At 39.2% G+C, this 13430-nt stretch overlaps 1 protein-coding gene across 9 annotated transcripts in view; it reads left to right on the forward strand.

Moving 5' to 3' along the window:
• Nucleotides 1-13430, forward strand: part of LOC5579912 (adenylate cyclase type 6) — a 611840-nt gene that overhangs the window by 418988 nt on the left and 179422 nt on the right. For all 9 annotated transcript variants that reach the window (XM_021848827.1, XM_021848823.1, XM_021848828.1 and 6 more), the window contains one exon: nucleotides 4120-4291. In XM_021848827.1, coding sequence (XP_021704519.1) covers nucleotides 4120-4291 — 172 coding nt within the window. The remainder of the gene's footprint in view (nucleotides 1-4119; nucleotides 4292-13430) is intronic.

A 13430-nucleotide genomic window follows, 5' to 3' on the forward strand; every position in this document is an offset into this window, starting at 1 on the left:
TATGGGACCTAAATGCAATCGAAAAAGTGAACTGGAGCGAGAATCTAAATTTTGTCCCACGCAAATGTTCATCCTGTTCCTCGCTACATTTCCATTTGCACCGTTCAACAATTGCTGAAAGTGCTCCTTCCACCTGGCAGCCACCGCCGTTTTATCGGTCAGCAAATTCCCTTCTCGATCATTGCGCATTAGACTGATGCAAAATTTAAAATTTTTGCTCCCCTATGCTTAAACGATGTCAATTATGATGAAAATGATCATCCCAAAATTCTAAGTGATTCGGAAGAAATTTGGTTGTGCACACGCTATTTGAAGTTTATATGGAAATTACTATGGAAAAGGCAAACCTTTTGTGTTCAGTCCTCTAACTGCTCGTCATAATATTCTATGGAAAAGTGAACACACCCATCTCATGTGAAAACTTCCCAGCTACAACTTTGCCGAAGACCACATTTCGATGGGACGTAAGAATAATTTGTTATTTTTGATAACAAAGTCTAAATCATGCTGAGATGATCATTCAATTACTTTCAGAGCAACACTGCTTTTTAGCGGTAGAACATAGTAGCCTGGATTACTTTGATCTATTCTTACCGCCAGGAGCACCACTGTTGCCTGCCGAACAGTTGGTGAAGCATGCTACATGCAAACCAACTTTATGATGATGAATAACAATTTATCCTGACGTCCAATCAAAAAGTGGTCTTCGGCAAAATTGTAGGTGGGAGGATTTCACATTAGAAGAATTTGTTCACTTTTCCATAAAATATTATGACGAAGAGATAGAAAGCCGAACAGATTGGCGTTTTCCATAGTAATCTCCATATAAACTTCATATGGCGTGTGCACAGTCAAATTTCTTCCGAATCACTTCGAACTTTGGGAGGATGCTATTTACCATAATTAAAATCGTTTGAGTATAGGGGAGCAAACATTTCAAAATTTGAATCACTCTATTGCACATGGCTGGCACTGGTACGGTATTGTGCCGCGCATCATTGACCGTTGCATAGAATCTCCGCATATCATTCCGGTTCATGCTTTGTTGAGCGTCAGCTACCACACTTTCTTCACGCTGCCTTTTCTTTCTGCGGTGGATTCGCTTTTCTTTGGCTCTCGCTGCCCTGTACCGCTCTCTGTTGTGTCGGGTACCAGCCACAAGCATACGGCTTCTGGCGATATTCTTCATGTCTGTCACTCTCTGGCACTCTTCATCGAACCTGTCGTTTCGTTTTCGTTGTCAGTTTTTATTGAGAAAATATCGATAAAATTCAAGCGTTTGGCTTTCGAAACAAAAGCATACGGAATTCGAAGCTGCCTTTACATGGCGTCTGGCTTTCGAAGAAAGACATGTTGTAGATTTTAATTAAATTCTAACAAATTGACTTAAAACACTGCAATTGCTTTTGCACTTTAGGAAACACAACATATTTATTCAATAATCGACAAAGAAAGTCTATTAAAATTCATCCTTACCATACAAACAGCGTTCTGTGGAATTTTCAGCTTTCTAGGTGGTGATTTTGAGGTGGCCCAAAGACAATGAAGGTTAATATGGAAATTACTATGGTGAAATGCTGAAAAATAATAGCAAACAAACTCATGTGTTGATACTGGCAGCACTTCCTGTCACGCTCCAATGACAGCCTGAGCGAACTGTCAAGTAATCCGTCAGAAAGACTGTATGGGTAAAACGAATTGTGACGACCTGTATCGTCATTCTTATTGTTTGTACCGAACTAAGGAACCAATACGTAGTGAAGTGTAGGTCGAATCAAAACTGAATTGTTTCTTATACTAATTTAAAATTTGTACTTACAGCTAGTTAAAACTTAAATCTAAAAGTTGAATTATCATTCGCGATATAATCTATAAACGTACACGAATTGTAAGTTGACATTAAAACGTATTGAATGTACCTTAACCTAAAAATTGTATATATACATGCAGATTCCGCGTGTCAGCGTTTATAATACGGTTAGAAAGTGCGTTTTACCCATGCAAACCGATTTTTGTAAGTACATTACACTCAACTAATTATCCTAAAATTAACATCAAAATAAAATTACAGCTAAAGCTACACTTGAAACAAAACCCTCGGGTGTTGTTATTTGCTAAAAGAAATCGAACTGACAAATCACTTCGGGAACATCATGAATATCTCTTCTGCTATCTGTCCGAATTTCTTTATTGTGGTTTGAAGAATGATTTTTTACTATGGGATAATAAGTTTGTACTTACGTTACAGTACAAGCGTGTTTGGAACATATTTCAAATTATTTTCATAGTAATTTCCGTATAAACCTACATTATCTTTGGGCCACCTTTAAATAGCCACCTAGAAGCTGATAATTTCACAGAACACTATTTTTATAGTAGGGATAGTAAGGAATATATGGGAGATTGGATTTTCAAAAATGTTTAAATTTTGAACCCTAGTGGTCATATTATGACCTTAATAAAGCCAATTGAGATCCTCGTGAATCCTTGGGAACTCAAAGTAGTCTTTTGGAAACCAAGTGTTAACCTCTAAAACGCAATTGGATACCCGCTGGAAACGTTTCAGAAATCACTATGAATATTTTTGGAACCCCAGAAAATACTTTGAACTTCCCTGACAGTCAAAGATAAAAACTTTTAATAACCCTTAATTCCATTTTTGTTTCGGAAAAAAACTGTTTTAGGAGCCTTTCTTAAACGAGTAGTTGGAGTTCGCGGCTTCAAAGTAAATATATGCTGAAAGTGTCTGGGTTCGATTCCCGTTCGGTCCAGGATCTTTTTGTAATGGAAATTCCCTTGACTTCCCATAGAGTATCATCGTACCTGCCACACGATATACGGATGCGAAAATGGCAACTTTGGCAAAGAAAGCTCTCAGTTAATAACTGTGGAAGTACTAAGCTGTTCCAGTAGGGACGTAATGCCTAAAAAACATCGTGCAGACCCCAATTAATATTAGAAATTGCGTATTTTTTTCGAAACATTACACCGTTCATTCAACAATCTTACTGAACTAACTAAACTTACTCAACGATCTTACATCCTTTCATTACAACCAACCATTCGAGTAACATAAGATAACAGAAACCATCTGTGTTCCTTGACGACGAGGACAAAAAAGTCGTTAAAAGGACATCTTCTTTGCCACTCTTTGTTTTTGAATGGAATTAATTCTTCATTTGTTGAAATAAAACGAGAAACCCACAGTACACGTGCCAAACGAAAACTGCCTTCGCCACAGCATGGAAACCTTTTTTTACATTCTAGGGGAGGTTTTTGGAGCCGGAAAATTTCCTTTACTCTTTTTTGTGGCAGTACAAAAAGTGTTTTATTGCTTTGTGTCGTCTGAGAGGTACCTCTAGCACTGCACAATTAAATTAAATGAATTGCTCTTATTTTTGAATTTGCTGTTAAGAGGCACTTGTAAGCCTTACAGTAACATACGTGACTACGAAGCAAAGCCACGTTAAAAGTGTTAGGGTTCGATATCCATACGATCAAGGATCTTTTCGTGATGGAAATTTTCTTGACTCCACTGGGCATAAAGTATAACCGTGCCTATTAAACGATATCTTCTTTTTCTTTCTGGTATCACGATCTATCAGACACAATACCTACATCTCGCAAGGGAAGGTCACGATGGTGTTACACGGGTTTTCCAACCGGTTTTTTTTGTTGAATTCTACATGTCGAAATATGAAAAAAAACCTAAAGCCTTCCGGGTGATGGACCAGTGGTGTAGCCAGGAGGGGCTCTGAAATTAAACATTCAATTAAACGTCAATTAAACATTTGTCAAAAATATTTTTCTTAGCATTTAGTACGATAGTAATGGACAGAATTGACATTATTGTATGTTTATAATATATTTTTATGCCATTAGCGTAACTAACATGGAATAAGGACACCAAAATAAATTTAGTTTTATTAGAATGGTATACCAACAAGAAACCCATCCTGATTGTGCCTATGGCATGGAAAAAATACAAAATGATAAGAAAATTTTTATTATTATAGGCCTTAATTGAAAAAAAAAAATCTAGTGTGCAACAATTTCTTAGCAAAACATCCTTTCACATCAAAAACTGATCCCATATTCTATTATTTCTCTCCTCCTCAGGTGGAAATGCTGTATCAGCGTTACTTTCTCCGCATGAACCAGAGCAATACGGTGCACATCGTGTGGCTACTACTAGCGTTAATTTTCATCCTAGCATTAATACATCTCGTGTTCACCTTCATCCTGCAGCAGTCGCTAGAAAGTTGCCCCGGCTACGCCACCGATCCTTTAGGTAAGCTACCCTTTCCCTGATGCTCATTACGACTCCGAAAGATCATCACAAACCTTAACACCTTCCATTTAATTTGCATTCATACATGCATCACCGTAAGACCCCAACTACCATCGGCTTGTTCCGTCACATTGCACTCAGTAAGCCCTCTCTCCTGGACCATTATTCTCATTGTTTGCCATGATTCACACGGAACAAAGAGCATTCCGGTGAACAAATGGATGGAACTAAATTGAGGCGGCTTGGCTTCCGGTGGGCGATAAAAGCCTGCCTCATTTATCAGTCTATTAAATTCACTCTCCGTTTGGTGTCTGGTCCTGTCCTGTCTCGCTCGGTTTCGGTACGATGTGAATTTCACACATCGGCCCGAAGTGGCGCATGGAACAGCGAGAGTCAATAGGCAACAACTGTATGACAAAGAACGGTCGTTATATGGCAGAACATTCCAAGAGATGCTTCATTAAAGTTTCTAACAGAACAACCGTTTCGCTTTCTACCTATACATTGTTCATAGACCTCGTCGCAAAATGAACTTCCGCATCAAAGTGGGTCTGTGGGTGTAATTTTTGATGAGTTACTGTTTTATGTTTGAGATATTGCAAACGCTCAGGAAGGTGAAGCAAAAAAACAGCTGTACAGTGCTGTTCCAATTTGATAAACGTATTCAGAGATCCCACACCGAGTGATTATTATCACTTACTATTTCTTTCAAATTATTCGAAAACAATATTCGTATTCAAAATGTTTTCAATACCCAGAGCTGCTCGATTTCAAATCGAGCTTTTGACTCTAAATTAAAATTGTGTGCGCTTTCAAACTGCTCAGTAAGTTTTTGAACTTTTTCGTTATTGGTTAATAATATTTTGTTTTCTTCCAGCTTTAGCTACCTTCACGATACTGGGTTCGCCGTAGAGTTGAGCGAGCTCGTGGTTCATCCTTCGCCGCCACACGCCGTTCTCCTGCACGCCGCCGAAGATCGTCCTTAGCACTCGGCGTTCGAAAACCCCAAGAGCTTGCAAGTCCTCCTCGAGCATAGTCCACGCCTCATGCCCGTAGAGGACTACCGGTCTTATGAGCGTTTTGTACATCGTACATTTAGTGCGGAGGTGAATCTTTCTTGACCGCAGTTTCTTCTGGAGCCCATAGTAGGCACGACTTCCGCTGATGATGCACCTTTGTATTTCCCGACTAACATTGTTGTCAGCCGTCAACAAGGATCCGAGGTAGACGAACTCGTCCACCACCTCGAAGGTATGTCCGTCTATCGTAACACTGCGTTCAGTTCCACCAACCAGCTTGTACTTTGTTTTCGATGCATTCACCTTCAGCCCAACTCTTGTTGCTTCACGTTTTAGGCGGGTTAACAAATCTGCCACCGTTTCAAATTTTCTCCCTTGGGGGACGGACCTGGTGTAGTGGTAAGAACACACGCCTCTCACGCCGAGGACATGGGATCGAATCCCATCCCCGAGATAGTCACAAAAAAATTCAGTGACGACTTCCTTCGGAAGGGAAGTAAATCCGTTGGTCCCGAGATGAACTAGCCCAGGGCTAAAAATCTCGTTAATAAAGATAGAAAAAAAAATTTCTCCCAATAATATCCATGTCATCCGCGAAGCAATCAAATTATCCGAATCTCGTAAAAATCGTACCTCCACTTTAAGTCCGGCTCTACGCATGACACCTTCAAGCACAATATTGAACAACAAGCACGAAAGTCCGTCGCCCTGTCGTAGTCGAACTGGAGTGTTCGCCCGAGATCTTCATGCAGTTTTGCACACTGTCCATCGTTGCTCTGATCAATCTTGTGAGCTTCCCGGGAAAACTGTTCTCATCCTGTTCTTTTCCATAGCTCTACGCGGTCGATACTATCGTATGCCGCCTTGAAATCGATGAACAAATGGTGCGTAAGGACCTGGTACTCACGGCATTTCTGGAAAAGATCTGATCTGTTGTCGAGCGGCCGTCGATGAAACCTGCTTGATAACTTCCCACGAACTCGTTTGCTATAGGTGATAGACGGCGGAAGAGAATCTGGGATAGCACTTTGTAGGCGGCGTTTAGGATGGTGGTAGCTGTTCCTTTTCTCAGATGACTATCAGCCGATTCAGACAAGCGGCCAACCTGTCCGGGCCCATCTTGATGAGTTCGGCTCCGATACCATCCTTGCCAGCGGCCTTGTTGTTCTTAAGCTGTTGAATGGTACGATGGGGGAAGTCATCGTGGGAGCTGGTTGGTTTCCGCTGTCCGCTGTGCTGACGTAGCCATCGCCTTCCTTGTCCTGACCTTTTGTGCCTGACGGATTTCACGCCAACTCGACACGCGATTGGCAGCACCCCTACAGAATTCAATGAAACTTTCTGGATGTCAAAAATATGTGAAACTAAGATACTTTGCATATTTTGTTTTTTTAAAAATCGATCTAGACTAACATTTGGAAAGGGTCAAAGTTTTTTTTTCTTTTTTTTTTTATAAACCCGTATAACTCAAAAACGGTAAGACCTACAAAAAAGTGTTGTATGGGGGATTGTCGTGAAATTTCCTGACGTTTAAAAAAAAATTGAAAAAATAAAAAACTATTTCTACACTGAAAAAAAAAATGATTCAAAACTTTGAAATCGATTTTAAAAAACGGTTTCTTCAGATATTGATCATCCTTAAGCAAAAAGTTTCATAATTGAATTTACTAAAAGTCGTCCATACATTGCAAATTGGGCATATTTTAGAGAAAATTTTTTTTCTAACATCGATTTTTTGAAGTCCACAATGAATTTTTTAATTTATTTTTATTTCGCTTTAAATAGTCTAGTATGATTATATTTTCAAGTGATGAATGAGTTTTAATCACAAAATAGATCATATTTGTTTTATTGGGAGTCGTTAAAAGAAGTAAAACGGAATTATACAGAGTTTTTTTTTAATGCCAATAGCGTCACAAGCAGTGTTGCCACAAGTACAGATTTCTCTGGAAAGGTACAGATTTTCTAATAGTTTTTGGTACAGATTCTGTACGGTACAGATTACAGATTTTCACGAAGAAGTACAGATTGGTACAGATTTTCGGGATTGGCAAGTTTTGCAACACAAAACACAAGAGATGCGTGAAATTTGGAACGAATAATTCGTTATTATTATAATTATTAATGAAACCTTCAATTAAAATATACTATTTCCATAGAATTTAATAATAATTATGTAATAGTTGAAATTTTTTTTTTTTTTAAAGGCACTCCGTGCTCGTGGCCACTACTGTGCCGGAATCAGTTTATCTGTATCTTCCTTACCGATACAGTTCTATTTTTAGCTAATCTATATTTACATCTGCTTTCACTCTCTTCTGCTCTTTTGCTCTCACACCGAGCAGGTAGGAGAGTGCACTGCTGTTTTGTCCAATCGATTTCCATAAGCCATAGTCAATTGCTCTTGCGGTGGTTCGTTTTTGCCGTGTTCCTGAGTCGTTTAAGGCTAGCTGCCTGCGGAGTGGGTCAGTTTGTCTCAGTCACCATCTGATACTGACGGAGGATAGATGTGTTCCCCTAAGCACGGTCCTCCGTGCGGCGTCTTCTGGTAGCTGGACGGGTTATTTTTTTGGAGGGGCTGGGAATTGAATCCATGACCTTCCGCTTATGAAGCGAAAGCGTTACCTCAAGGCTACGGACCCCCCTAATAGTTGAAATGATTTGAATAAAAACTATATGACAGTTTCAAATAAGTTACGATTTCAGTAGTTTTTTCTACACTTTATGTTGGGTGTGGTACAGATTTTGGGTACAGATTTTGGGTACAGATTTTTAGAATCTTCGAAGATTTTTGAGCCTTTGGTAGAGATAGAAATGTGGCAATACTGGTCACAAGAGCCTTTGCCGTGGGATGTGGCAAAAAAGTGCCACTCTGCTTTCAATCCATGTATTTTCTTGAAATTACATAAGCTGACAATTTCTTTTTATTTTTATAATGAGCTGCAGCTCCATCTGACTTAAAAATAACTTTTGATTTGTTTAACAAAATTTATCAATTTTGAAATAAATAGCTGCAGCTAGCTAGCTGAACTGCTACTGTGTCATGGGTTCTTCTTCTTCTTTCTGGCATTACGTCCGCACTGGGACAGAGCCTGCTCCTCAGCTTAGTGTTCTTATGAGCACTTCCACAGTTATTAACTGAGAGCTTACTGTGCCAATGACCATTTTTGCATGCGTACATCGTGTGGCAGGTACGAAAATACTCTATGCCCTGGGAAGTCGAGAAAATTTCCAACCCGAAAAGATCCTCGACCGGTGGGATTCGAACCCACGACCCTCAGCTTGGTCTTGCTGAATAGCTGCGCGTTTACCGCTACGGCTATCTGAGCCCCGCACTGTGTCATGGGTCTGATATTGTAATAGAACTAACATTTTCCACTTTTTTATCTTTTTTATGGTAAATCTTGAATTGGTGTATCGTTGCTTGGGAATTATTCCAGTGATATCCTTGAGCAGCGTTATAATTTTCAGAAAAGTCGCTAATTACCAGTATTTAACCTTGTTTTAAGGAGTCTTTTTTGTTTCGTAGAAAAGCAGACTGTTATTTGCAAATAAAATCATGAGTTATGAGCTTATCAACTTTTTTTAGGTAGATAACAATACAAACATATTCATTATTTCTTATTCATCTGGCGTTTAACGCAGGTACGTTTAGTAAGTTTTTTTTTCACAATACTTTTTCTAGAAGAGAATTTAATGGGGTTTGGATAAGGTTGTTACTTTTCAATGTTTGCAATACTGTTGTGATACCTTTCAAACCATAAAAATCCGTCGGATTGTTAGACGGAGTTGATTTTCTCATAGGCAGAGGCGAAGTCCATTGATTGCCAGCATTTAAAAAACATAATCACTGTATTATTCCGTTTTTTAACTATGCTCAATAAAAAATACAATCTATTTTCTGATTCAAACTCATTTATCACAGGAAAACACAATCATATTTGACGGTTTAAAACAAAATCTTTGAAAAAATAAATTTCAGTTTGGGATTTAAAAAATTTGAAGTTAGAAAAACTTTTTTCCCTAAAATATTCCCAATTTGCAATGTATGGACGACTTTTAGTAAATTTAATTACGAAACTTTTTGCTTAAGGATGATCAAAATTTGAAATGGCCGTTTTTTTTTTAATCGACTTTAAAGTTTTAAATAGTTTGTTTTTCAGTGTAGAAAATGTGTTTATTATTTTTTCAATATTTTTTTCTAAAACTTCAGGAAATTTCACGACAGTCCCCTATACAACACTTTTTTGTAGGTCTTATAGTTTTAGAGTTAAAAGGGTTTATAAAAATAAGTAAAAAAAAAATACTTTGGGACTTAAAAAATTCGATGTTAGAAAAACTTTTTCCCTAAAATATTCCTAATTTGCAATGTATGGACGACTTTTAGTAAATTTAATTACGAAACTTTTTGCTTAAGGATGATCAAAATCTGAAATGGCCTTTTTTTTTAAATCGACTTTAAAGTTTTGAATCTTTTTTTTTTCAGTGTAGAAAATGTTTTTTTTTTTATTTTTTCAATACTTTTTTTCTAAAACGTCAAGAAATTTCACGACAGTCCCCTATACAACACTTTTTTGTAGGTCTTATCGTTTTAGAGTTATACGGGTTTATAAAAAAAAAACTTTGACCCTTTCCAAATGTTAGTCTAGATCGATTTTGAAAAAAACAAAGCATGTAAAGTATCTTAGTTTCACATAGTCTTCACACCCAGAAAGTTTCATTGAATTCTGAAGGGGTACTGCCAATCCCTTTGTCGAGTTGGCGTGAAATCCGTCGCCTGTATTCTTTGCGTCATTCAGGTGTTCAACGTAGTGCTGCTTCCACCTTTCGATCACCTCGCGTCCGTCCGTCAAGATGCTCCCATCCTTATCCCGGCACATCTCAGCTCGCGGCACGAAGCCTTTGCGGGATGTGTTGAGCTTCTGATAGAACTTCCGCGTTTCTTGAGAACGGTACAGCAACTCCATCTCTTGGCATTCCAGCTCTTCTAGGCGGCGCTTTTTGGCGGAATAAGCGGGTTTGCTGTTTCCGCTTCAGTCTGTATAGTTCCACGTTTTGCCGCGTACCATGCTGCAGCATTGCAGCCCGCGCTGCATTCTTCTCCTCCAAAACCTCCAGGCACTCCTCGTCGAACCTATCGTTTCTTGAGCTCCGTTCCACATATCCGACAATGCTTTCGGCAGCATACGACCGGGGGGGAGTTCCCATCGGGGGTTGGTTACCCGATCTTCCCCAAGGTTATTCGTACCCCGACCAGTACCACGAGGAGGTTGGGATAGGAGATGCTGGGCAAGAGGCTAAGGACCACACAATGGGGTCTATTTTATTCCTGTAGGTACGCAAGGTACCAATGGTACGCCATGCCCAGCCATTTACCGTGCCACAAGCTTTATGTATACAGTTTGTATGTATGGACGATGTTGAAACAATAATCATATAACTGACCTTTATTCGAGTATTGGACTTTCCTTGGAAACTGTATATTTTTCAGAAACAGAATTAAACTTATTTCTGTATCCGTACAAAGACTTACCATATGAAATCAAAGGAAAGCTACAGGATTTCGCTATAAAACCCCAAGAGCTAGATATTAACTTAGAGGTGCTCGTAAAAAAAACCAAAGGAACAACCCAGAACTTTGAAGCATCCTGCTAAGAATCCACAGGAACCCACTTACAATTTAAAAAAATCGCTTAGGACTCCGATAGGATTTGAGCTATATTGCTGAAAATTTTCAAGGATTCTGCTATATTGCTGAAAATTTTCAAGTCCCCAAATTCCGCTAGGCGCCTATTAAGAATCGATGAGATAATTTCAGAAATACTCTAGATGTGACAAAAATAATCCACAGTATCCCGCCAGAACATTCAATAAATTTCTGAAGTTTACTCGGAATCATTAGGTTTTCGCAGTACTCCCTAGTAATCAATTATACGTTCTATGAATCCCTCAAGAAACCCTTACAGTCCGCTAGGAATCTTTGAGAATCCACTGAAAAGCCCCAGAAGCCTACAAAAAATACTCAGATCCTAAAAGGATTCTCCTGGATGCAGTTCGAAAACTCTCAGACCCAGCTAAGGATCTCCAAGATCTCGTAAGAATCATTTTGATTATTTTGTGAGGCTCCTTGATTAAAATTATTGATATGGTACGTAGTATACTCCAGCCAGGGCGCCACTAGTATAGAATTTTGAATAGTACTTTAGAAAATCGAACGTACACAATCTTGAACAAAAAGGGAACGTTGTTCTAAATAATCAACGCATATAGATCAATATTGACAATTAAAATTAACTTAAACAAACAGTGAAAATTAGTAAGATAATGAATACATTTTGTTTTAAAGGGTGTCCATGATGAAATTGCCGCACACAAAATTGATTCGCAAAATTTGAATTTTCATCCGATTGCTATCAAATTTTCAGGGATTAAGAAATAACTATTAAACTTCATTTTACCATTTTACTCGTATTTTATTTACAGTCCATACGCAAATGCCCGCATGTTGGCCTTAACCCCGGCTATAAAATTCTGCACAACCTGTGAATCAACCGTTTTTTGCATGTAAACCCATACTTTTTTCAGTTCCTCGACAGTCTTCACTACCTTAGGTCGTTTAAGAAGGTGCTGCTTCATAATAGCCCAGTACTTCTCGATGGGTTGGAGCTCCGGAGTGTTGGGAGGGTTGAGCATTTTCGGCATGAAATTGACCTTTTTGTACCACTTCAGCACTTCAGCATGAGGCCTAATCCGGCCAGAAGATTGTTGGGATGTTGTGGACCTTCAGGAGAGGAAGCAGTCGCTTCTGGAGGCACTTTTTCATGTACACCTGTCCGTTCATCGTGTCCTGGGACACGAAAGGTGCACTTCACTTCCCGCACGTGCAGATGGCTTGCCAAACCAGGAATTTCTTCGCAAATTTGTACATCTTCTGAGTGCAGAGATGCTCCGGAACGCTGAACTTATCCTTGGCCGTGAAAAAAAGGTTGCCAGGGATCTGTTTGAAGTCGGCCTTCACATATGTTTCGTCGTCCATGATGCAGCATTCAACTTTCGTCAATTTGTTGAGGTACAACTTCCTGGCACGGGTTTTGGCGGACTTGTTCTGCTTCTCGTCGCGATTAGGGGCCTTGTGTACCTTGAATGTTCAAAGCCCAGCCTCAGTTTTGGCCTTCTTGACAAAACTTTGGCTTAGGTGCAGGTTCTTAGCCACATCCCGAACGGAGGCGTTCGGGTTTCAGTTGAAGGCCCCAATTACGCGGTAGTGATTTTTTGGTGTTGTACGGAATACTTTTTCCTTCACTTCTGGGCTTCCGATCGGTGGTCAATCGTTCCTCGAACCGCTTAATCACTCGCGACACCGTGGAATTCGCGATTCGCAACGTTTTAGCGATGGAACGATGCGAGAGATCCTTGTTCTCGTGATGAATGCGCAAGATTTTATCACGCACGAGCTGTTATTTCGACTCCATTTCCGCGAGTTTTGATCACAGGACTTTAAAACTTGCAGGATGTTAATAATGCACTATGAACTAAATCCACCCAAATATTCATAAAATTTTACCCAACGGTTAAAAAGTTAGAGCAATTTCATAGTGTGTCAATTTCATCGTGGACACCCTTTACTGGCTTCTGTTTTGTCCCGTATTTTTTCGTTTATTTAAAAAGCTTGACAGATTCTGCCTATGTTTTCGAAGAATTAAAAGTGAATGAGTAGCATAACGTGTAAGCCCAAAGAACATACAACTAGAGCGTCAAATTGATGACGTTTTGATGGTTTTTTGTCAAAATTACAAATTATATGTTGACACTTCTGTTAACTTATATTAAAGTTAAGAGACACGACTTTTTGCCTTATTTGTTTTTACTACTGCGGTATATTCAATAAACACAATGCATGTAATTCCACAATGATAAGAACTGAGATGAAGAGTAAAGATCAAATTTGTGCTTTGTTCGAACGTGATGTTTAAAATCTGAAAAAAGTAGAGAACGCCGCGACCCATTGGAAGCCCACACAATAGAAACCTCAGCCAGCGCAGTTGCTGGCTAGTGTAGTGTGCTATTCCTATACCTAAAAAACAATGTGCTCTCGGGCTAGGCATTGGATATATATAGAA

Source organism: Aedes aegypti, chromosome 3, assembly GCF_002204515.2.
Source record: "Aedes aegypti strain LVP_AGWG chromosome 3, AaegL5.0 Primary Assembly, whole genome shotgun sequence".
Lineage (NCBI taxonomy): Eukaryota > Metazoa > Arthropoda > Insecta > Diptera > Culicidae > Aedes > Aedes aegypti.